This window comes from Columba livia, chromosome 11, assembly GCF_036013475.1.
Source record: "Columba livia isolate bColLiv1 breed racing homer chromosome 11, bColLiv1.pat.W.v2, whole genome shotgun sequence".
NCBI classification, from domain to species: Eukaryota; Metazoa; Chordata; class Aves; order Columbiformes; family Columbidae; genus Columba; species Columba livia.
In genome coordinates, this window is record NC_088612.1 from 13912239 (window position 1) to 13936579 (window position 24341).

The 24341-nt window shown below is 37.2% G+C and overlaps 1 protein-coding gene across 13 annotated transcripts in view; it reads right to left on the reverse strand.

Moving 5' to 3' along the window:
- Positions 1-20997: 20997 nt before the first annotated feature.
- Positions 20998-24341, reverse strand: part of ZNF280D (zinc finger protein 280D) — a 42821-nt gene continuing 39477 nt past the window's right edge. For all 13 annotated transcript variants that reach the window (XR_010475462.1, XR_010475463.1, XM_065076959.1 and 10 more), the window contains one exon: positions 20998-22821. Coding sequence is in view for 11 of the 13 variants with exons in the window: in XM_065076959.1 (XP_064933031.1) it covers positions 22185-22821 (637 nt within the window). In the remaining 2 variants the exon portion in view is untranslated. The remainder of the gene's footprint in view (positions 22822-24341) is intronic.

Here is a 24341-nt window from a genome sequence, read left to right on the forward strand (position 1 = left end):
ATGCATCTAAGCTTTTCTGTAGGTCTTTTTCAGGTATTATTTTTATTGTTGCTACCCTTGAAACAGTGACATTTTAAAAATAGGTCAAGTAAGTCTTAACCTTAATAAATTAAAGATTTAACGTATTTGTAGCATGCCATAATGTTGTTCAGGTGGAGGAGCTGACTTGCACCTCGACAGGACTAACAGAGGAAATGGGGGGGTATCCCCAGACCCCCCAGGCTTGCAGGAAGGTTTAGTACCATTTGCACAGGAGCCACATGGAGCTGCCACATTTTTGCTGTAGTTTGCCCAGGGACTAGAAGCCACACCACTCAAACACTGACTTACCAAGGGACAGAAAGGGAAAATGAGTTTTTGCACCTGTTTGCATCAGACCCTGTCCAGCCCTGGGAGACGACCTCAGTGCAGGGAGGGCAACTTCCATTGATCCAAACCAGGACCTGCAGAAGTGCATGCAGAGCAGAATGACATTTCTGGAGATCACGCTCAAGACCACAATTGTGTATGATGACCTGGTCCCAGACTTGGTAACCACCTGCTTTTCTAACAATAACATGATGTGCCCTTGCAGGCACTTGCCATTCACAGATCTGAAGGCAGAAAGCTGCAATGATTATAGCTGTCTGAATTCAGTACTGCTTGGGTCAGCCTGAAGATGACAAAAGCGAGTACTTTCCTACAGAGTTCACTCTTAAAAGATGACTTTTAAAATATACTGTTAGAAGACACTAAGATACACTACACACCCTGGCTTATTTTAAGAGTTTGCTATGCCCTGTTTTTCCTTTAACTTAAAAATATCAGATGTGCCTTGTTTTCTGGGACAAGTTTCTGTATGACTCACCATTTCTGTAACTTCAGTTGTACATTCATGAATCCTCCAAGGCTACCAAATATGTATCAGATTTTGGACTATTTTTATTTTTTTTGGCTAAAAGATTTGCATTTAAATAATTCACAACAAAAGAAGGAGCTGAAAAGATTGTTTCAGAACTCCCTTTCCCTTGCATTACCTCTTTCAATTTCTGTACCATCATTGCATCCTTTGTCTACCAAATCTTCCCAGGCAGACAGAGAATATATTACTGCTGCAAATACCAAGATGCAGTTTAGGAACAATAACTGCATGTGATTACATGAGTTTACAACATGAATGTTGTTATGATACTTGTAGCTTTTTATTACTATTATTAAAAAGTCTACAATATTTGCTTAGTCCTTCATTAAAACTAATGTTGAATTTGCTGTTTATTACCTTTATGTTATTTGATTTCTTTTCCTGGAAGATGCTCTACCAGAAAATGTGAATTTATCTTCTTTTAATTAATTTAAAATTAGCTTCTCTCAGCACAATCTTTTTCTATCCTCTCCCTGGGCCATAACCACTCTTCACACAAGAGTCTTCTGGCAGCATTCCCTCCCCATTTTGGTACAAATGCCACCAGTGAGGACCTGCCGCCCTCCTTGCTGCCAACAGAACCGAGATGTTTCTGTTGAACTGGCTCCAACAAAGGTGAAAATCAGGCCTTTTGCATGTTAGTTCCTGCAAGCAACAAAAAACAAGCACCAAGATCTCCTCTGCCTGCTCTTTGCATAGTCTTTCCCTTTCCCACAGGCATCCCTGCTACACCACAGACATCCCCAGAACAGTGAATACACTAAAGACCAGAGAAACAGAGATTTTGGCTGCTAAGGGAAATGGCTGCTCAGGGCACACGGTTGTGGGGAAAAGCTCTGAATCAGTTTTCCCTTCATCCCCACTCACTAATGCAGAGAAAGGAAATATGTAAATACACTGAAGGAAAAAAAAAAGTGTGGTGGCTTTTTTGGTTGGTTGGTTGCTTGGTTTTATTGTTTGTTTTAAAAAAAGTAGCAGCAACCATGGGAGCTTGAAGCTGCTTCTGAGGGTCTGCAGAACAAAGCCAACCTCTGCTTAAAATGTCCATTAACCTCAGAAACAACTGAGCTCGTCTTCAAGCAGTGGCAAGTGCAAATGCTGAGAGTTTTCCCTTTATAAATTTGCTAAAACTAATCAGTACCTTTCTAAACTCAGAGCAATTTCCTGCCCTGAGGAAAAAGTGTCTTCTCATTCTAAATCCGCTTTAACGATCATGCCTAGCCCATTGCACTGAAACTGTTCAGAAGGAAGAGACTCTAATCTATTTAGCTTCACGGAGGGTTTCTCTCTGACATGTGCTCTCCTAATAGACCATTTATCAGGATGAAGGGTGCTCCCCAGAGAGTGCAGACAGCAGGACAGGCCTAGCCTGAGTGACAGTCTGTCCAGCAGAGACTGACTTTAATGAAGCACAGAATAAACAGGAAGATTAAGAGAGTGCAAAAATCAATGACAAGTTTTGAGTTCACCTGGGCAGCTTACTGTGCAGCACAAATCTGTCACTGAGTTACAAAAGTTACGTATATGTTTGGTTGCTAAGGATCACTTATAACACACAGAAATCCTGCCCACATTATAAGAGAAAGCTTTCCCCTTGATTCTCACCCTTGAGAGAGGGTACCTGCTTGAATCCCTAAAACACTCCCAAATTGTAGGTGGATGGGACTGTGGCAGCTGTCTGATCTGACCTCCTGCTCAGAGCTGGGCCAGTTTCCCATGTGTTGCTCTGGGTTTCATAGCTCTGAGATTTTCTAAGCAGCTCCTTTTCAGATGACAAGCTGTTGCAGATATTAATCACGGAGCTTCTTTCTCTGCAACAGAGAAAGACAGAGTGGATATATTGTATGGGACCTGCCTTGGCAAAGTCCAGACTGCAGCATTTCCAGTTTGAGGTCCTGTCACTGCCAGGGGCTAGAAGCAGGTGCGCCTGCAAGTTATAAACATCTGCCTCGGGCTAAGATCATGTCCCTGTCTCTCTCCACTGGCTGTTGATGGAAAAAGATCAACTCATATGCAGACAACTTTGGACAATGACTTTCACCCACAAACATCAGGCACTTAGAGGCCCTGAGGTGTAGCCAAGTCTCGTTCTTCATTCTGACGAGGGTAACTGGCTCCAGACATCTCTCCAACTTCTTCATACTTATTTCTTTTGCTGGACTCTGATAGAAACTGATAAACAGAGGCTGAGATTGAGGCTATGAATAATTGTGATAACGAGCTACAAATGTGGAAAGGAACCTTACTTCTACAACACCTCAAACCTAGAAAAGCCTGATTACAGGATAGGCATCCACTACCCGCAAGCAAGACTCACGTTAAAGCTTCTTGTGTCTGGATGGTCTGCTGAATTTAAATACACCATTTTGGTAAAGCAAATAAACCAATCATTATTCTTTCTGCAGATGCTAGTATTGAAGACAACACAGAATACTGGCTGGATACTTTATTCCCAGAAAACTGAATGGGAGATTTAGGTCTAGTTTCTAGAGCAGCACAATTAAGTCAGTGTTAACTATTTTCAAATAGCTTTGTTCATGCAGGTCAGGCAAGCTCTTTACCAAAACAAAGAGCATAAATTTCCAAATAGAATAACAACTAGAACACACACTCTTGCTGCAAAACCTTAGGAGCACCTGTAATGTTTGATATAAAGAGGCTACATAAAATCACCTTTATAGATGCTGTTCTAGACTTCACACTGTCTAGTTTATGTCCCTGTAAAATTTCTTCATCTGTGCTAATATTCACATATGACATCCAACCCAACAGACAACAGCTCCTCCACTGTATAGACTTTTTCCTTAAGAGCAGCATACATAAGGTCTTTCTGTGAGTGCAACAACTGAAGTTATACGTGAAACAAGAAATACAAAATTGTAATTGTAGATGGTTTAGGATCCCAATCTGTCCATGTTGCAATTATACAATGTCAACAGATGATGGCACCAAAATTCAATCTGTAAGCAAATGCTACTAGATAACTGACAGATTGTTTGGACAAATCCATTAAAACAAATGTACTGAAATTTAGTTAATTTAAAGTGTATAAAATAGCCACTAACTAAGTAAAGTCTGGAATGTGCCTTTTAAAATAAACAATCACCTTTCCCCTGCCTCCTCTTCCCCCTTTGCCCCCCACTCCCCGTCTCAGACTTCAATCCTTACCCCATAAACAAAGATTTTGCATTTCAAAGTGTACACAGCAAAATGAGGCACTGAGCCAGAGTCTTCCTGCTGAGGGATGCTGTGGATAGATATTCATGTTACTGGGCGAGTTATACTTTCAGCCTGTTCTTGCGCTATATACAGCAGTAAGTGTCCTCTTAAAAGCACAGGCTAACTACAGGATCAACATTAGCATCAAGAATGATTTGGCTGTTAGAACTCGCAAATGTACTACCCCTCCATAGATATTTTCATGACTTTCTTGCTTAAATCTTTATCAAATGCTCTGATTTAAAGACAGTCAGTTTTGGCTAGCACTTGGAAAACCATCTGGTATATAAATATTCATCAATTAATTTATGAAAAATATAGTCTCCTTTCACTGCTTCTCAGGTAAAGATCTTGTACAGATTAAAATAGCAGAAGCAGTATATAGGAGTTCAGATTTGGCAGCCTGATTAGTAATAGTATTTCCAACACAGATTATTCCTTAAAGCAGGAAGGAAGAAGGTGTTAAATAATTCAACAGAAAGTACCACAAATGAACACTTACGTGGTTCACAATTTACTCTTCTTTAGTCCTTGCAGAGGCTTTACTGGAAGCTATGTTGTTGAATCTATGAAAAGTGTATTCTATTTGCCATGTTAGCATCATTAAAACTGTAATTTATTAGTGGAATGAGCCTCAAAATATTACACAGCAACATCATGTTCTGGAAACAATGGTCAGGTCAGCGTTTTGTTCCTGGTATTATGCCCTGATGTGCCCCAAGCAAAGCAAAGAATTCCTTTAATTCTGAAAGGCCACAACTGACACAACTATACTTGTTAGAAGTGTAATTAGTAGGTTGAATAATGCTAGTGGCTAAAATACTTATAAAGGATAGAACACACTAATATTTCACAAAAGATATTTAAAACTAAAAAATACTCCAAAACCTAACTAAGGAATTTAAAGAGTAAAACATTCTTGACACCTAACACATTCATGTTGCTTTTGCCAAAATGATTGTGTTGAAATTTGAAGGCTTAAAACAGCATCTTCTGTGTTCAGAGATCACTGTGAAAGCAATTTCTGTAAGCTGTCCATGTATTCCTTCTAGCTCACTCATTTAGTGATAGGACTGTCATTTTTTGACAGACAGTAACAAAGGTATTAGTAGCTGTTTTACCCTGCTTTTTACACTTTATATACCTTTCCTCATTAAAGAATATTTTGACGCAATATAGCAAGACATTATTTGATGCACAGGTAACCTCTTTATATTAGTATGTGTCTTATAAAAGAGTAAAGATTTTTATTATTAGAAACTGTACACTCTCTTTTAAGGTATGACAGGAAAAGGCTTTATATGAGACACCAACATCTTCCTATTCAAATATGCAAATATGATTGAGTTTTACACCATCAAAAATAAAAACAAGATTCAAAACATACCTTCAGTCTTCATACAAAGTATGTTGAAGGATTATTTTTTTGGTAACACTGAAGTTATCAGTATTGTTCCAAAATAAATCAAAGTTGCTTATTCTCCTTATTTCTGACTTTGATTCATTAAAATCCTTCCTTTCTCCAACCTCCCTCTACAAACATTTTACAGGACTTTCTGTAAGCTAGGTAACAAAAATAATATATACTATATTTATACCATATATACCAAAACTATGAATCTAGGTTGGGCTTCTGCACAGCTAGAGTAGAAGTGAAAAACAACAATAAGGGCTGGAGTTAAAAGGCTAAAGTTGCACAGTTAAAAGAGCAGCATGTTATTTCTACTTCCATAAGTAGCTAAAACGAAAATTCAAGGCAGAGTAGAATTGATTTTGTTCAAATTAAGTATTTTACATCTTTTATTTGCATTACTGTTTTTCCTCACAAAAGCACTAGACCAGTTACTAAATTACCAAAGTCTAAACTCCATCGTTGTCAACAGCTGCAAGGACCACAGCTTCATCTAAGTGCTTAAGTATCGGTTCATTTTGAAAAGCCACCCCTGACTGATGAGCAAACCACCCACCAGACTCATACGCAGGCTGCAAAAGCAAATACGGTACCCAGAGTCATCACGTGAGCAGGTCTTTCTTCAAGCCAAGTGGGCAGCACTGCTGTCACGGGAAGAGTATTCGCAGAGAGAGGCAGGTAACACTGACCCATCTCGATTAAGTTATTCTTTTCCTCCCTGCTCACTGAGGAAGGGAATTAAATAAGATACATAAAAGCCTGACTTCCTACAAGAATTTAATTTGACCAGCATTGCAGCATGCATCTTCTGCAGATTAGATTCTTAATGACTACATCTCAGCTAATCTCGTACTTTTAATTCGTGTGCTAGATCTATTCTGTGATGATCCCTGTTGGGATCACAGTACAGTGGACACTCACTGAGACTTCAAAGGGTCCAAGTGAGGTGTCGCAAGGAACATGGTTATGGCAGCAGAAAACTTTGTATGGCTTAAGAGCTCTGCCTCAGACTGCTCAGCCACCCTCCCTCAGCTTTACCAACCACTGTAACCCCAAGCTATTTTTGAGTAAATTTGAGGGCAAATACAATGCTGGCATCCAGAGTTGCCTGCACGGCAGATGAACCAAGATAGACAAGACTGATTCAGTAGGAATCTGAATCAAACATCAGGTTAAAACACCCATTCACACATCCCCAGTAACACATCATTTGCAGAACAAAAGCCCTGGAAATTAATAATCCCTGAAGCAATACAATACCCACCTGATATCAGGCTAACCCTTCCCAGGAAAAAAATTAGCAAAGCCAGGAGTCCAGCTAATATAAATCAGAAGAGATGGACTGGAGGGGCAGGGATGGATCCTGGGACTGGTAGTAAACCACCAGAAGTATAAATGCAATGAGTTCCTCCACTCCTGGAACATCACTCAATGATGAGGTGATAGGGAAGATGAAAAATCTCCAAAGGAGCTTCAAAAGCCACACCTTATTGTTCACATAATAATAAAAAAAGTATTTTGTTTTAAAGAAAGGCATGAGGATTATAGTACTGTATTTATCTTTGGCCAGCTTTATATTCAAAAGCAAAATCCCATGCTCTTTTTTTCTGGGACAAATGTGTATGTGTGTGTATCTGTGCATTTTAGTAATTTATATAGAAGTTAATGCAGTGGTGTGATGAAAAACGCACTTTACATTTAAATGAGCAGAGGGAATAACAAAGAAAACAGAAGAATCCCATTACAGGTGTCTGTGAGGAAGAAAATATGGATGTGAAGTTGCAGTCTGAGAATTATAACAGCTGTCAACATTAAAAAACCCCACTGGGAATTAGAAGAGTAAAGCCTTTAACAAATCTTGCAGGTTACTGATGCTTCGGCCTGTGCATCCACAGAGGGTTGAAATTAACGGAGCAAAGTTTATACTCAGCCAACGTGTTGATGATAATTTTGTGTTTTGGTGAACGTTGTCTTCATCATGCAGAACGAATTTCTGTCTTTTACTAATAGAAATCTAGTAAAGGTAATGGTTTTAACCTTCTGGATGTTCAGACCAATATACGCAACCAGAGGACTAAAAGTACCATCTCTCTTAAAGGTAGCACAAGCAAGACTTAAATTGTAAGCTATTTGAAGAAGCTATATAAAGTGGCAGCTTGCTCCTCACTTGCTTTTAGTTACAGCACTAGAAAGGTGAGGTAGGTTCAATAAAAGAGCATAGAATGAAGTTAAATCAACTTAATTTCTGTTAATTGCAAAAAAATTTAGATGACCCCATAAGAAACAGATATTTGCCTAGTCTACAGAAATTCTCCCCACTACTATGAAAGCAGCAGTCTTTTTGCTATGATTACTAGAACCAAAATTCTGACACCTGCAGCAGGATGGGTGTAAGCCACCCCTAGTGGAGGGGTGCAAAGAGGAGCCTGGCAGAGGCACTCTGCTCCCACAACGCACTCAAGCACAGGGGAGTCGAGAACAACAGTTAACCATCTATTACCTCAGTAACCTGTCTTCTACATCCAGTCTTCTACCTTTGACAGAGACACACGACTTTAGTTCTATCAAGTTATAAAATTAAGCAAAACATTCTGCAAAGAAATCTTACAAAACACCAGCCAGAAATATACACATTATCTGCCAACTTCCTATGTTATAGGGACATTATAGACTAGTATAATGTAGTATATGGTTGCCTTTTGATTGGCCTAAGGGCTTAGTTATTGTACATCCGTGTTCACATAACTCTTTACTTAAAGCTTAGGGTAAGTAGGGAGTTTCTTGCCCTCCCCAACAAGAAAGGCAAGTTTGACATAAAGAATCATAAAGTGTATACCTAGCCATCACTACCTATATAAAGATAACAAAATTAACAGAAACTCCATAGGCACAGCAGCGTACCACAGCCCTATCTATTGTCTATATTAATTTTTACTCTTCAACAGATCATAGTCCCAAGACAATAAAAATGAGCAGTTCTGCTGCCATCCACAGTATCCGGTGTCCTCCCAGCACGACCCGTCCAACTGCTGCTGCACAAACAAAGTAAAATACAGGAAAAATATCAGAAATAAAAGAAGCAAAATAAGTCTGTAAAAGAGATGTAGCTTATTTAGCACATCCCCTACAAACACCAGTAACACACAAAATCAATGATGGGCAGAGATGCTTCCCCAGTGGTCTGTAAAAGCCACAGCTACATGGATTACCTGTGTCAAACCAGAAGACATTGAGGATTATAATGAGCCTATAATCAACAAAAGAACCCTCCTCTATTTTCAACCTACTTTCGAAGATAAGTAGAATGTGAGAATCCATTATTGTTCTAAAATTTACTACTAGATATTTAGCATAACCCAGACTTCTTTTTCATGGGGATGATTAACGATATTTGAAAATCAGGAATCCATGAAGTATGCAAAGTAACGGCTCACCCTACTTTAATGCAAGACCCTTTAGGTCCAAACATATTATGTAGCATTTCTTCTAGAAGCTCTTCAGAAAAGTCAAACTTATTCCGTCTTGCCACAAAAAAGAACAAGCTACTGACAGGGGTACAATGCTTCTTTCAAAGGACTGCAGCACAAATGGAGTCACTATAATTTGTTTCGTTAAGTCAGATACTAGCTCTTGATCTACATAAAGATTATTTTCAGTGAGAACCATGTTGTCTTACCTTATCACAATAAGTCTTTAAAAGTCCCAGAATTTTGGACAATGGCTTTCTGCAATATGCAGCACTATGCTTAACATTTTAAAAGAAAATAAATATTACAGGATTCTAACTACATTGGAATTTGGTTTTCAAGATTTAGAAGTGCTTGAATTTTAATGCTTGTTTAACTTACTTCAGTATTTGAACCTTTATTTAGACATGATTCCCAAATCTTCTACAAATAATGGACAGTTCAGACTGGGGGTTGCCATTGGCTCCGGTAACAAAGAATTAATTAAAAAAAAGTTTTTCTAGTCACCTGGTAAAATAGGATTTTGGTATTCTGCTCTTCTCCCTTACATTGATCTATCCGGGGAATTTTAAATCAGCAAAGCAAATAATTACAGGTTCCTAGAAGATATAATGCTTATTTAAAATTTTGCAAGCTACGAGACTACTAACTTCAAACCCAAATATGCACCTTTTATGCTCATTGTTATTAAAAAAAACCCATAAATAAAATTCAGAATTAGAAATTAATTTTAAAACAGAAGATGTTACTGTGTTTGTGAGAGAAGGAAAGAACAGCTCTAGTTTTCCATGTCAAAGGTGGGAAGAAACTACTCCACTCAAAGTCAAGCCTCTTAATTGTGATTTGGAAGGTTATTCATACCAACTGCAAATGTAAGGCCATTTTCAATCTTTTGCATTAAATGAGATGTCCAAAACACACATCCAGAAGCAGGCTAAGAAAAAAGAGTACTTACATCACACAAATGAAGGGTAATTTGCACATACAAAAGCCCCTCATATTTACATCCAGAAATATCAGTATTGTACTACTGTGTTTAAAATTCAGTATGTTTAAAACACAATAGAACTTTGGTAAAATAACATGTCCTTCCAACTGTCAATCATCTAAGTGAGCAAGAAAGACTGGGTCCAAGAGACACTTTTCCTAGAGACTGCATCCTTTTGCAATGAAACCTAAACTATGGTTAAAACCAGCTTTTTAGCCTGAGCCTGCAGTCAGTCCAAACCCATAACCCCCAGGGATTATTAACCCTTTGCTAGTAAATTTAACCTTTAAATTAATTTATTGCACACTGAGGAAACCAGAAAAGAAAGCAGCTGGATTGAAGATCAAGGGTAAATAGAGCACTGCTCTGGTTTCTTAAATGAGTCAAACCTGTATAGTGGCTGGAGTGCAGGGAACGTGCTGCTTGTCTCAGAGCTGCCTGAAGGTTATGTGAAAACTGGCTACATCTTGCAGCACTATCTCATCAACTGCCATGGGGAATCTGGTTAAGTACAGACTGCAGAGTATGGTTTGCTGTATGTGCTTCTCAGAATGCTGCTAGAGAAATGAGGCAGTTATGAGCATACTTGAAAGAGAAAGGACCTGACTGTAATTAGGGAATAAGTGTGCATTAGAGGCTTTTAAAATTTAATTTGGATACCAAATTACATCTCGGCTTTCTTTCCTTAACAAACAACAACAAAAAAGCTTCTGACCTAAAATAAGCTTCCTTAAAACGGAATACAGCAGCTATTACTGAGCCTTTATACTGTACTATCACCCTGAAAACACCACACAGTGAGGTCTTTTTGTACTTGTCCTACAAATATACGACACAATCTCTGCCCCAAAGAGTGTGCAGTCTACATGTTATAAAGTCTAATTACAGTGAGTGTAAACCAGAAACTCTCTTACAAGTGGCAAAATTCTGAAAAATCAAGGTAATTATAACCCCAGCTCATCCTGATTTATGAGGCTATTTTTAGAACAGGATAGGCTGATGTGCTCTGAGCTTTTTTATATTTGCATTAAGTCCTCTGTGATTCCTCCTCTGAAATGTGTGCATATGCTGAGTCCATGTGAGATGCTACCACTGGCGCTTGTCATAAGAATTAAATCCCTCTCAAGCTTGTTTACAGCTCAGCACTTGTCATACTGCTCCCCTGAGCTTCATGGCTGGTTGGTTTTTTTCTCTCTCTTTGGCTCTGTGAAAGATTTAATTTCTTTTTTGTTTATGTGTGTACTTACACTTGCAGGTGCAGAAAAGAAAAAAATTGCTGTACCCAGATGTTTTGAAGCTGCAGTAGCATACATACAGCTGAAATTAAGGAGAAAAACTGAAGCAGATAAAACCAACTTTCTCGTACAGTGTTCTACAGCATATTTAATAAACCTATCATGTTTCATTGACAAGAAGACTCTTGAATTTCATTTTAGGAAGACCAGAATATTTTACAGTTGCTGTCTCTGCTCTTTAGCGAAGAGGTTTTTTAAGTATGAAGGTGGTCCAATTACTCCTATTTTTAATTTCACTCATACTTTCTTGTAGACTCAATCATCAGTACAGCTACTGCATACAAAGCTGTCTTAGCTCTTATTGAATTTGTTGAACCTCAGAGAGTTTTATCCAGATTTTCACAAATACTTTGAAAACTATATTGTATTGTTAAAAAAAAATTACCCTCTTGCTTCTGTAATAACAGAAGAAATCGTTGCCTGGATTGTCTGTAGAGACTCTAGTTCTAGTATCTCAAATCCCATCTAGTTAAGCATGTCTCCATTTCACAACCGCAGCTGGTTAACCTTGCAATTCATTTACCCCCACCACATACTCTAACGGTCCATAAAAGGGTGCAAAGATTAATGAGCTCTGGTTTCATAGGCAACTACTGTAGCTATCCATCTACAAACACAGTAACGGCTTGTCTGCTTCACTCTAACAGCATGTGCAGACAGAGCCCTTCCACAATCAGTGGGACTGCTAATTTCTTTGTTCAAGCTCAGCACATGCATTGGGAGCCTTTCCTTAGATATGCATGTTCCTAGTCAATTAAGTTTATTCACACAACTACATGCAGAACAAAATAGTTAACTGTCTTTGACCAACCTTTACCTTTTAACTTTTCTAGTCATGCACAATCTGTAGCACAGAACTTGCTGATGATGGGAATAGTAAAAATACAAGCATCTGATGCAGAGCCCACCGGAATTTTAAAGGACATTCTTGTGAACCTAACCTGATGAATCTGCTTTTCTTTTTGCTGTTTTCAGCTTCAGTAACTTCCTCTAGAGCTTCCACTGGGCACTGTGTGGAAGAGCCTGATCAGTGGCTCCATGACGTGACCTCTACAATCAGTGTTCTGTCTGCTGTCACAGTGGGGAAGACAAATCTTTTTTTTATATCTATATCTTTGTTGGTTTTCTCTGGATTTCCAGTTATCACCAAAATAAATTAAACCAAAAAAATGTCTTTCTTCAGTAATGCTCTTTATGTCCCTGATCCTAGAACTGATCTGGCATAGTATCCAAAAGTTTAGGATGTTTGAGAGGCACCATGGAACTGGTGAATATTAGATCTAGAAATACATAGAACTATGACTTCTTTCTAAACATTTTGATATCTCAGCATTACTAATGTCACAATGCACAACTAAAATATACACCGTCAAGCCAATAGCACAGCAGTAAAGGTATGTTTGTGTAAAAAAACACAGGAGGAAAAGTCCATTTCCTATGCTAAAAGGAAGAATAAGAGGACAGGTAATCTGAAACTGTTTTTACAGCATCCCCATAATGCGAGGTGTTGCACAAAAAGACACTACTGACTTAACATGGTCTCCAGCAAGCATAAATGTTTTCTACTCTGTGCATGTTCTTTTCAGCAGATTAAATAAAAGACAAGAGACCCTAGTAGATAATATAGGTGAGGTGCAGAAAGCACTTTTCACCTCCCTCGAACCAGATATGGCAGGGAAATATATTTAGCTTGATGGACGGGAACTATTACCCAAGTTTGGACTTAGTGATCTTTGTGAATTATTGACCTTTATCTAATTGGTATACATCACAATCAAGCATGACAGTTTACAGTCAGATCAAATGTCTTTGCAATGTTAAGTGACTATACTGCAGAGAATCTCATGTTTCTTGATAGAGGCCTCTATTATCATAAACTAAAAGACTGAAAGCAGAAGCATTTTGCCTGTACACGTTCTATATCCCACTCACAGGAAAGTTCTCATTTGCTGCAGCTTCTTATTGATCTTTTATTGCAATGAGGCATCTTGACAATCCAATGACACTCTTCATTTGCTGCTTTGTGTTTTCTCTGGAGATTCTGTTTAGCAGAATTCCTACCAACTTTAGCATCACCTATAAGGAAGAGAATATGGATGTTATTGCAGAGTCAGAAGTTCAGGGTGGATATATTTTGCCCACTTTAATTAGGCATAAGCAAGAGACTGACCTTTACAACGTTTTTTCATAGTTCCCTCCCTCTGCTTCTCCGATTTATTTTATGCAGGGTCACATACAAAATCATATAAATAAGATGTGATCAAAAAACTCTCAGAAAAGTGCAAGTGGATTGTAAGCTCTCTCACAATACATTTTATTTTGATGGGAAGAACCAATGTATCTGTAAGAACTGTGTAAACACATCAAACAAAGAATAAATTAATATAAGCCACATATGATGCGAGAAGACAACAGATCTATTTTTATTACTGCTAAAATACAAATGGCAATAAGAACTAACAGCATGTAAAAAGCTTCCAAGATACCACTGCTGAACAGCAGTTCCCTAGTTCAGTTGAATCACCCCGTGAAAACTCAGTCAGGAAAAGAGGCCTATTTTCATGCAGAATATTTTGTTTGCTTCATTTCAACAATGAATAAACTTTCCCATACATAATAATGCCGATGAATCAATTGTATTAGGAAGGGTCAACTTTAGCCTGGTGGAAACGAACAAGTTTGAAAGGCAGAGCTGTCCTGGACAGGAACAATGCTTCCCAGAACCCTCAGGGAGCCTGGCTTCCTTACCACAATCTGTCTGAATGCACGTCTCACCTACTCCCATTTCCCTTCGTTGAGTAGCTCACCTAGTCGGAAGCGTGCCTGGATTAGCAAGACGCTCTCATTCAAGTGTATTAGCAATTTTACAACAATCTGTTTAGACAACCTTGTGCTCAAGAGAGCATAAGGATTGTTGCTGAACTCTACCCTCTGTTTAACATGGTAAAAAATAACATCCTTTCTGTTCCTTATTAGCCTTTTCATGTACATCAGGGAAAATAAAACCAAGTTATGTTTTCCGTATCATCGCACATGAACAACCGTGCACATGCGTGTACAAGGAAAAATAACAGGAATGCAGTCCAACGTAGTTAAGAATTCACCTGACTTCTATACTGCCACCACTTACCTTCTTATCAAGTCCAGTTTTTCTAAAGTTTTCCTTTCAGGCTGAATTCATCCTAACTACTCACAGCACTGGGCTTCATTTTGAGTACCTCCATTCTGTCCCAGGTTTACTTAATAATAAGATTCCATTTATAAATTAAAGTGTGAGTGCTGAATGTCTTCCTGGGTTTTCTACTTTCTAAAATCCTACACAGTAACATTTGAATTTTCAGAATTTATATTGAAAATTAGTCTTCTCCAACTGCAATAGGGTGCCCCCATTGCAATGTGCTTGCTTGGATGAACCGAATACATTGCATTTGCATAGATCTAAAAACATCACGAGCACAGGAATTATGCAAGTTGTATTAAAACCTCTAAGCCTTTACACTGAAAGATGTATAGGTCATACTCAAAAAGGGCTCTACCTTCAGCAGCAGCAGTTAATTGAAACATACACAACTAGTAACATCTCTGGAGATCCAGCTATAATAAGCAGACAGTTTCCAAAGGAACTGATCCAATAGCTTCATTACTTGCAGCTGTTTGGTACACTGAAAGCTCACTGTGTTTATTCCCCTTATGGAAATGCTTTCCCCCTGACAAAGTAGGAATTTGTCTACAATTCCCTACAGACTACTCCAAAAGCTGTATTTCTTAGGCTGTGGTTTCCCATTCAGCAGTAACAGAATGGCCTAAACCGGCCATGCTGTTCTCTGCTGCTGCTTGTTGCTGCCAGGGGTGTTTTTTCAGCCTGATCAGCTCTGTGATTTAGCTCAGCATGTATCTGCAAAAATTGGCTGAAGTGAGACTTAGCAGCTACAGAGGAAAAAGGCTGCTTCAATCACTGAAAACCTTCTCAGTTTAGCAAATTGATGAGATTAAACTTGGACTCCTCTTGTAAAACTCAGCTACCTTCACCTAAAAAAATTGTAATGACTAAGTAAAAGAAATTATTTATAAAGCAAAATTCACTTAACTCTACTTGTAGTATGATAGTCCAAAGGGTGTTGGTGATGCAGGTTTACAAGGGAAGAAAATGATCTTTTTTCTCCCCTCAACCATATCTGTGGCTGTAAACAGAAAGATAGACTTTGAGGTACACAGCCCTTCTTGGGGTTGTGAAACTGGAGCAACAAACTGCAGCAAAGTGCAAGATGGGAGTAACTATTTTGAATTCTGTTATGTTCATTAATTTGCCAATTTGGGAGAAAAAGCAGATGAAAGAAATGAAGAGCAAAAGGCTGTCTAGCGGAGAAACTAGGAGGGTTTTAAAACCCTGCAGGATGGACAAAGAAATCTCTATGAAACAGCCAGGGGTCAACAAGAAGAATGCCAAAATTCTAACTGCCCTAAGTTTTAGTATGTTTTAGTTTTACGCTGTGCTCAGTTCACTAGTTTTAATGTAGATTAAAGGTTTGAATTTTAGTTCCCAGGCTCATCTTTCATGATAACGTTGCTTCTGGTATTTAAAGACCACAAAAAAGTAAAATCTGATTTAATATTAGCACTACACACTCACTAGTATTTTACGCTATGGGAAACAACTGCAAAGGGAAGGGAGAAATCTTTATCTTTCACTGCACTGAATAAAAGTGAGGAGTTCTGGACAGAGTGGATTATTATACATTCCCATCCACAAGTAACTTGCATTACTTTGGCTAGGAAAAAACTTTGGTATGTTTACTGTATTTTAAACACAGGTTGTACTTTCATCTCCTTTTACATCATCAAGACTGCCTTCTGAGGAACCCAGAGGACAACAGATTTCTTCAATAAAATAGAAATAAGTTTTAGGGTATTAAAAGTATATTCTGCTTTAATAAGTTTACTAATTTAAATTGTATCAATATTAAGTTTCAAGCAGGTTTATGAACAATAGAAGTTCTGTACATTGAAGTCTCTCTTCTAACAAACGAAGAAACTTCCTAGGTTATTCTCCAGAAAGGCCAAGTCATTATCAGCCTTAAAACAGAGGATGGCACAGCCTGCCTTGCTACTTTTCTGCTGGTACTTACTAGACCGTTATTTCAGACAAAGATCACTGAAAAGCAGCAAGCTATAGTTAAAAGGATGTTTATTTTAAACACTATTGTTAAGAGACTCTTTCAAAGAAGGAAGATTTAGCAAAGATTAATAAAATGCCACTGTTCAACACCGAGACACATCTTACCGTATTAATATAAACCAGCATACATGCTACATGTTAAGAGCTTCTTTTTGGTTCCGTCAAGGAAGACGATACAAGCACTCGTCTCCTCTAGGATAACTGGCCTTCTGTGGTCTCTAAGGGGCACCCAGTATATGGTATCTAGGAAAGAAAACAGTGGAAAGTCACACAAGTGGCATAAGAGCTTCCATAGTATGAACACATTGCTTCAGGCTCCTTTTAGGAACTCTGATCCAATACAGATCTCTAAAGCTCTTCGCTAGCTTTCAGAGCCATTTAAGTTGGATTTGCCCAACTGCTCTGGTTTCTCAAGCTGCAATTTTAGGAATCAGTAAAAAGGATTCACTTTATCAGATTAAGCAGGTTAACTGACCTGCCATGCATGTTGCACACTAATAATCATGATCAAAATTCTGAACTTACTTTTGCTTCTGCCCTGTAGAGGTGTCTTTTGCTTGCCATCATCAGCCAACAACTCGGAAGCTGATCATACACCATCTATCAAGAGAAGGAGACGTTCCAAGAAACAAAGGATTGCAACAGGGAAGAAGAAGCCACTTAAATGATACCTAACAAATACAAATACACTAAATATCCTGAGAAAATTACACCATGCGGCACTGACTTCCTAGGTCAAAGAGGAAGGGAGGTCATTCCAAGAAGACAAAATCGAAAGACACGAATTTCAGCTGAAAACCTGAGAGCGCAGTACACAAAGTTTAATCCTCATCTCAGGCAGCAAATATCTGGGTAATTCAAATACATTCAGTTCAAAAACTATCAAGTATTCATGTTGCACTTCCTTCACAGCCTTAAAAGGGAGGAAAGTAAGGACTTGAATTTGTTGCTAGAATGTCATCACAAGATCAGAATGAAAAAGTCACAATAGGGTATAAGAAACAGAACTGCATGTTACTTGCCTTTAGTCAAAATGATTAATTATTGATTATTCTACTTATAAGCAAAACATATGAAGGTTATATTTTCAAGGCTACTACATTATCAGTATGAGACAAATTTCTTTATAAACATAGCACAATATGCTACACCATTCACTGAAATTTTTAGAGACAACAGCTATTTTGAATTAAATGCCTAACATTGAGAATATAGTGAACTAAAAATAGGAAACAAAGTTTATTTACATTAAATTCATAACATACTGGATTTGTTTAGCAATGCTACTTAAAAAATCCTTAAAGAATGGAGAATTGGTTGCTGACAAGCTAACACTTCCTGATAATGGAATTAATCTTATTTCAAATAGTGTGATTCAGCCCATACATGCAATCTGAGCATTTAATTTTCTTAATACTAAGTTAAATTTGCCCAAACTTATACGTGTATATATATATACGTTTAAGAGCACACTTATCCTTGTGGTTGTCACAAAAACCTCAGCCCCTCTGAAATAACGGTTTCAACAGTAAAAAAAACCTCAACAAAACCAAGCACATTTTTATATCAATAAACACACGAGCTTTACAGAACCTTGCAGGCATAACGACGTTAATCTCCCTCAAAATGAGGTGTTTCACAGATAAATATTTTCCACATTTTAAAAAAATCTGGTGCAATACAGGAAATATCAACTTAATATGGTTACTTTGGGCAAATGAAATGACAGAATAAAAAATTTTAATTAAGTGTCTTAGAGCTAGAATAGTGATCCAAAACTCAAATGAACTTAAGTGAAGAACTTTCTGCGTAGAGTTTGTAAGTTAATATGAAATGCCAGTCAACGTACTTTCCCTTTTAGTACTGAATTAATGGAGAAAAAATAGAGTCAAAATTATTCATAAAAACGTAATGTTGAAAGGAAAACACCTGCTGGGCTTCATCTAAGAACTGTCCTTTTGAGCTACATTTAAATGGGAGCAAAGGTTTTATTAACAGCAAAAATAATTTAAGCAATCATACGACATACTTACCTTTTTTATTAGGCGCATATTAAGCATACATCAAAAAAATACAGGATGCCACTAGACAAAATAAGCTCACAGGCCTCGAAAATCAAACACTAATGAAAACAAAATGAAAACAATCATGTATAAGATTTGCCCCACACAAAAATTTCTAAAGTCTCAAAACTCTACTGTGACAGCATATGGACACAGTCTTTGGTGGAATATTAGTATATCCTACAGCATAAAAAAATGACTGCTTTCTACATGCCAGCATATAAATAACAATGCTAAATGCCTGCAGAAAAGCTTTGATATCTTTTATTTAAGGTTTTGCAGAATACCAAGTGTTACTCAAGATTCTTTACCCTGACCTTCAGTTTCTAATGCCTTCTGGCAGTAAAGCACCACAGGATCTGATTTAACACCTATTGGCCAAGGTTCTTCTCTTCTCTCCGTCCCCATTTCCAGGAAAAGAAACGTGGACGTGGTTTTGCTCTAATATATCACCCAACACTTAGAACTCACTATGTTCTATGATGCAATGTGATTTCTTTCCCCCTGAGTTTACTCATCCACTCTGTTAAAAAAAAGCTGAACCGCAGGTAAGCCAAAGTTTCATTCCCAAACTGCACAAGGGAAACAGATGCTGCCTGCACTTGAGGAAGCTCCAAGTAACCGAACACTCACTGACCATAAGCCAATAATAACAGCAGCTTTCTATTAAATACAAATAATGAAGATAGCATACATGTAGCATATGATTTCCTTAAAAATAAACATAAACGATCTGAAATGATTATTCAAGCAAATATAGTAAATGTCTTTAGATGATGGGAAATGGTGATTCTAGTACAGATACCAAAATCTAACTGCAAGTTACTGGGTTTTTTCATGAGTCTTTGAAAACTGGAGGCAAAATGTCTTCCTAGGTAAAAAGAGAGGACACAGAATAAGAACCACTGACGGCTAGATGGAGGAAAACACTTTTAGATGACTCAAACAAAAAACTGGACCAGGTGCAGTTACATTCAAACAACTCAAAATGCATTCAGCGTAACTTGATCTTCTGGAGCGATTTCAGCCAAAAGTACCAATTTAATTTATCTCTAGGAAACCTCCCAAAGAACATGATAGAGATTAATCTTAATAATTATACAGTCTTTAAAGTGTGCATTCAGCAAATGAATTACTTTGCATAGAAGAGAAGTTCATTACTTCACTGTAATGATTGATTTCCTTCACAAAAATACCATGCCCATCTTTCCACGATTCACCTTCGTTGCCTAAAGCTGTCTGATGGTCTTGGTAGAACAATCTAGTTCTCTTCCACCCCCACCTTTGGAAGAGCTACTAGAGATGTGGGTGTTTTATACCTAACATTACCTTATATAAGCATTCTCTACGTGGTTTGAAACAAACAATGCTTTACATATGAAGTATTTGAGAATATATATACATCTGCCAAATACGCAGATTTTTCAATTAGAGTTTTATTTTCCACCTTTCCTTGACAGTACGTGGCCAAGTTCTTCCAAATTTTTCTTATTAATATAGTGAATATTTTAAAAAGTTAATTGCATAATAGAAGACAAACGTGAGGAATTCACAAGCAAGTATCATACAACTGGCTCCAATTGCACTTCATCTTTTCCTACACTGCATATCAGAGCATTATTCAAAATATATCATTTACATTGAAGATCATCAACCAGATTAAAAATACTATAGAGATTTCTCTGGGGTTAAACACAGCTGCATTCAGGAACTCCTTCAGCAACATACACATCAAGTTCCATAGCTGATTAAGTCCTTTAAATTGTCCGCGTGTACATGCATGAAGACATCAGACTGCTTAATCATACCTGAGTTACTGATTTCACTAAAATCTTTAAAGAACAAAAGAATACTGCAACTTATTGCTCTCAGCATTTTCATGTCTTGTTATCTGAAGTTCTTAAAGTGGCAGATCTCAAAGAGCTGTGACTACGTAAACCGTTCCACTTTTCTTTCTTCAAGTCTTCTAAACCTGCATGGATGAAAATTTTGAATTGCATCTTAATTTAAGTCGTATAACTCTTCAGGAGTTTGAAGTGATTTTTGAGATGTTGAGATTGATGTGGTTTATTTAGAGACTCCAACAATAAGCTGGGTGATCTCTAAATTTTAATAGTGTTGCTGATTAGATTAATTTAGCAGCTGAGCCCAGTTAACCTAGGAGGACAAAGCAGCCTTCAGCTGCATGCTGATGGCCCAGAAAACTCTCTCTATATAATCTGGATAGTTAGCACATTTTACAATAATATTAATACACAGCTACAAAATATGTTTATGCATAGGCACTTGCTCATTTAATTCTTAAAAAAAAAAAAAAGGCAACCCAAACCAACCAAAAACCCCATGAAAGTCTAAAATTCAATTCACAATTTTAAAATTATTAGTTTTTGGGAATGGTCACTAAATCTTTACAAAAAATGTGGGAAGACTATGCCCAAAGTTTCAACCTGAGCATAAAATTATGCACAAAGACAACATCTTGTTGCAAATATTTACTCAAAAAGTAATAATTTACAGCAGTTCTTTAACAGCTGTTCAAAACATTTAACATTCATTAGAAACAAAATAGTAAGTCAGAAGCACATTCTGAATGTTTCAAATGGAGCAATGAAGTCATAAGAGCAAGCTAATGTTAATCATATGCATTCCTACATCTAGTTGCTAACTAGAAGACAAAATAAAAAGCAAATTAAAACAAAACCAAAACCAGCAGCCATCTTTCTGTACAGAATTTAGACTACAAAGAGTCCTGAAATTGAACTGTACACTGTACTTTATATGCCCTTGTGTCCTTTTTGTAACAGTTAGCCAGTAGCAGCTGCGGAATGGCAGAATGCATGCCAGTTGGTGTTTCCAGTTGGGAGGTTTCCTTCTTTTTGCTTAAAAGAGTTTTTACATTAAACCATACTTTGGTGTGACTTCCAGACCATTCCTACAGGTCTACAGCTAAGAATAATTAAAATAATGGTAAAAGCCTAACAGCTACGGTATTTTCAGCAGTATGTTCTACTTTATACAATTATGTTCGGTATTGCTGCACAGCCTGCACACTGAAAACCCCACAAATATATATTTTTATTGTAATAATTCCACTTTCACTGAAAGTTTATTAAGGTAAGCTTACAGCCTGGCAGGATTACACCTGTACAGAGGTGCATAGATTCATATAATTCCATTTACATGCTCTTACAGACAGGAATGTGACACCAAGTCCAAAGGGTTATGTTTACCCAAGTTATCAGCAGACCAATAACCATCGTTACAAGTGTGCTCCGTTACAGCATCAGAAGGGAATTAATACTAAATTCCACTGTTGAATGATATGCACACTGAGGATTTATAAAAATATTTTCTTGGCAAACAAATCACCTTATCCCCAGCTAGTTAACTACAAAAATTATAATTTGTTCCTCCTTTGAAATGTCAATCTAATAAGATATATCACATCCAAGAGAAAGGAAAATATACCTGAACGTGGTATATTTTGTGAATTCAGTTGTGCATGCTACCTTCATATGCAAAACTTTCCTCTAGTGTCTCTTTCTCTCTTCCTTCCCCCTTGCCTTTTTTATTTTTTATAATTAGCATCAGTGAGCACACTTATCAAGAATGGTCCATGGTGTTCTTACCATTGTTCATAATAAACAATAAAATGAACATAATTTCAGCTTGTTTCATTTTCATCTGTCTTGCTTACAGTTGTTTCCATTCTGTTGGGACTGCTTTCTTTAGAAGTCTCATCTGCTTGTTCGGAGAGTTTTCCAGCTTTCTTTGATGAAGCTGCAACATTACCTTTTTGAAGAATTTCAGTAGCTTCATGCTCTAGTACCTCTGATGGAGTCAAAGGCTCCAAATGAATACTGCCTTGTTCGCTGATGTCTGAACTAACCGAGTCAGGTTCATCTCTTTTTCTCAAGAACTGCTCAAAACTAACATCTTCACCCAATGTTAGCTTTAAGTCCCTTGCGTTCATTGCTGAGAGGGTAGTTTCATCCAAGCTACGTACTTTAGTCTGCTCATTCAAGACAACATTATCTGAACTTCTGCAAGTTTTTACTTCACTTGCATCATGAATACATTTTTGTTGCTCATCTGCTAGTTGTTTGTTATTATCTGAATCACAACATGCTCCTTTCTCATGCAAAGAATTCTTTGAGCTGTTGTCAGGGAGTTCCAAACTAGGAACACTTTCTGTATTTGACGATGATGAGTTTTCTTCATTCTTTTCAACTGATGCAACTTTTTCAGTTTGATTTTGATGGCATTCTTTTGTTTTGTCTGAAGAGTCATGCTCTTGTTTGCTGAAAAACAAAACAAAGCAAGTTATTTTTGTAACAAATGAAATAAAGCAACACATGGATGTACTCTGCAAAATGACACTAAGAAAGTGGTACTGTAGCTTTCCTGTTCAGTATTTGTCACAAATTTTCATAGCAAGATGGGCTGAATTTAATTAACAGCTGCGTTTTTCATACCTATTTACAAACTCAGCTTTGTATTTACCAATGAATTAGTGCTCTTTAGTTCATGCATTTCACCTCCAGAAAGGAAGATTCGTTTGCCCTATTTGTGTGGCACATGGAATTTTGGAAACCACAATGTTAAGTTCCTCTGCCTGCACAGCCTCTTCGACACAAATGCAGATACAACTACTCGGAAACTTTTGTTGGTGATGTGCAAGAAAAAGAAGCCCATTCATTCCTTTATACCGCTAAATTGATTCCACAATACTAACAAGAGTAAAGTGAGGAAAAAAGTTACCGGTTGGAAATCTATAACTTATATTTAAAATTTTGTTGAGTAACTACAAATTTGGATTGACTAAAAAATGGAATCTGTAAAGTAGTTTTTTTAGTCACTTTTCAGAGTAAAACTCTATGTTTATAAAAAGGATTATAGCTCAGTATTGAGTTATGTAAGTAAAAATTAGAATCCTACTGTATAATAAAATCTAAAACACAGCATATGAACTTCATAGGCAAACTGTTTAAACCTTGTATTATTTCAATAAAACCACATGCATGCACTTCAGGGTGACAAAGAAAAATAAATCAGAATGCTGCAAAGAAACACTTAACTGTATACTTAAAATACCATCTGTACCCACAAAAATACAAAAGTCTTGTCATAATGCTATATGCAATTTGCTCATATGTTCATATTCTAACAGTCAAAATCCTAAATACTAGTTTCTAATATTTCTCTTCATTATAGCAACACCAGTTTCTCGCATTCATTCATTGATGGAGCTCCTTTTTTGCTCTGAAGATTTAAATTGGGTAGAAGCTTAATGTTATTTCTAACTCATTAAAATTTTTTCGGAATGAGAAGTAGCTCGAATTACTTGAAATGGTGATAGTGGCAGACAAAATAAAGCAGAGCGGGAAGATGGAAGAACAACAGTTGGTCTGATTTCAGATATGAATTCTATATAGGAAGTGAAATTAGGAGCAAAAAGGTCTCCCAAATTAATACAATTTGCCTATGCTCTAAAAGATATTGAGTTCTACAGAAAATTATTATTCTGGAAGATGTGCTACATATTACAAACATTCAGAAATCTGTTTTCAGGTTTTACTTTCACTTAAACTGATCCAAGAACAATACATTTCCTACTGCAAATTCAAGTCAGAGGAATATTTTGAGTAGGGATAAGAGACTGCTGAAATATTCTGAAGTGATGAAATCCTACCCATCACCGAGGTAGTCATAAGAACACTTTCATCCTGTTATATCGATTTTTCATTCATAATAAGGAATTAACGCGGATAGACTAAACTCTTTTTCAAATTACAACCTTGTAAGGAAGCTAAAAATCCAG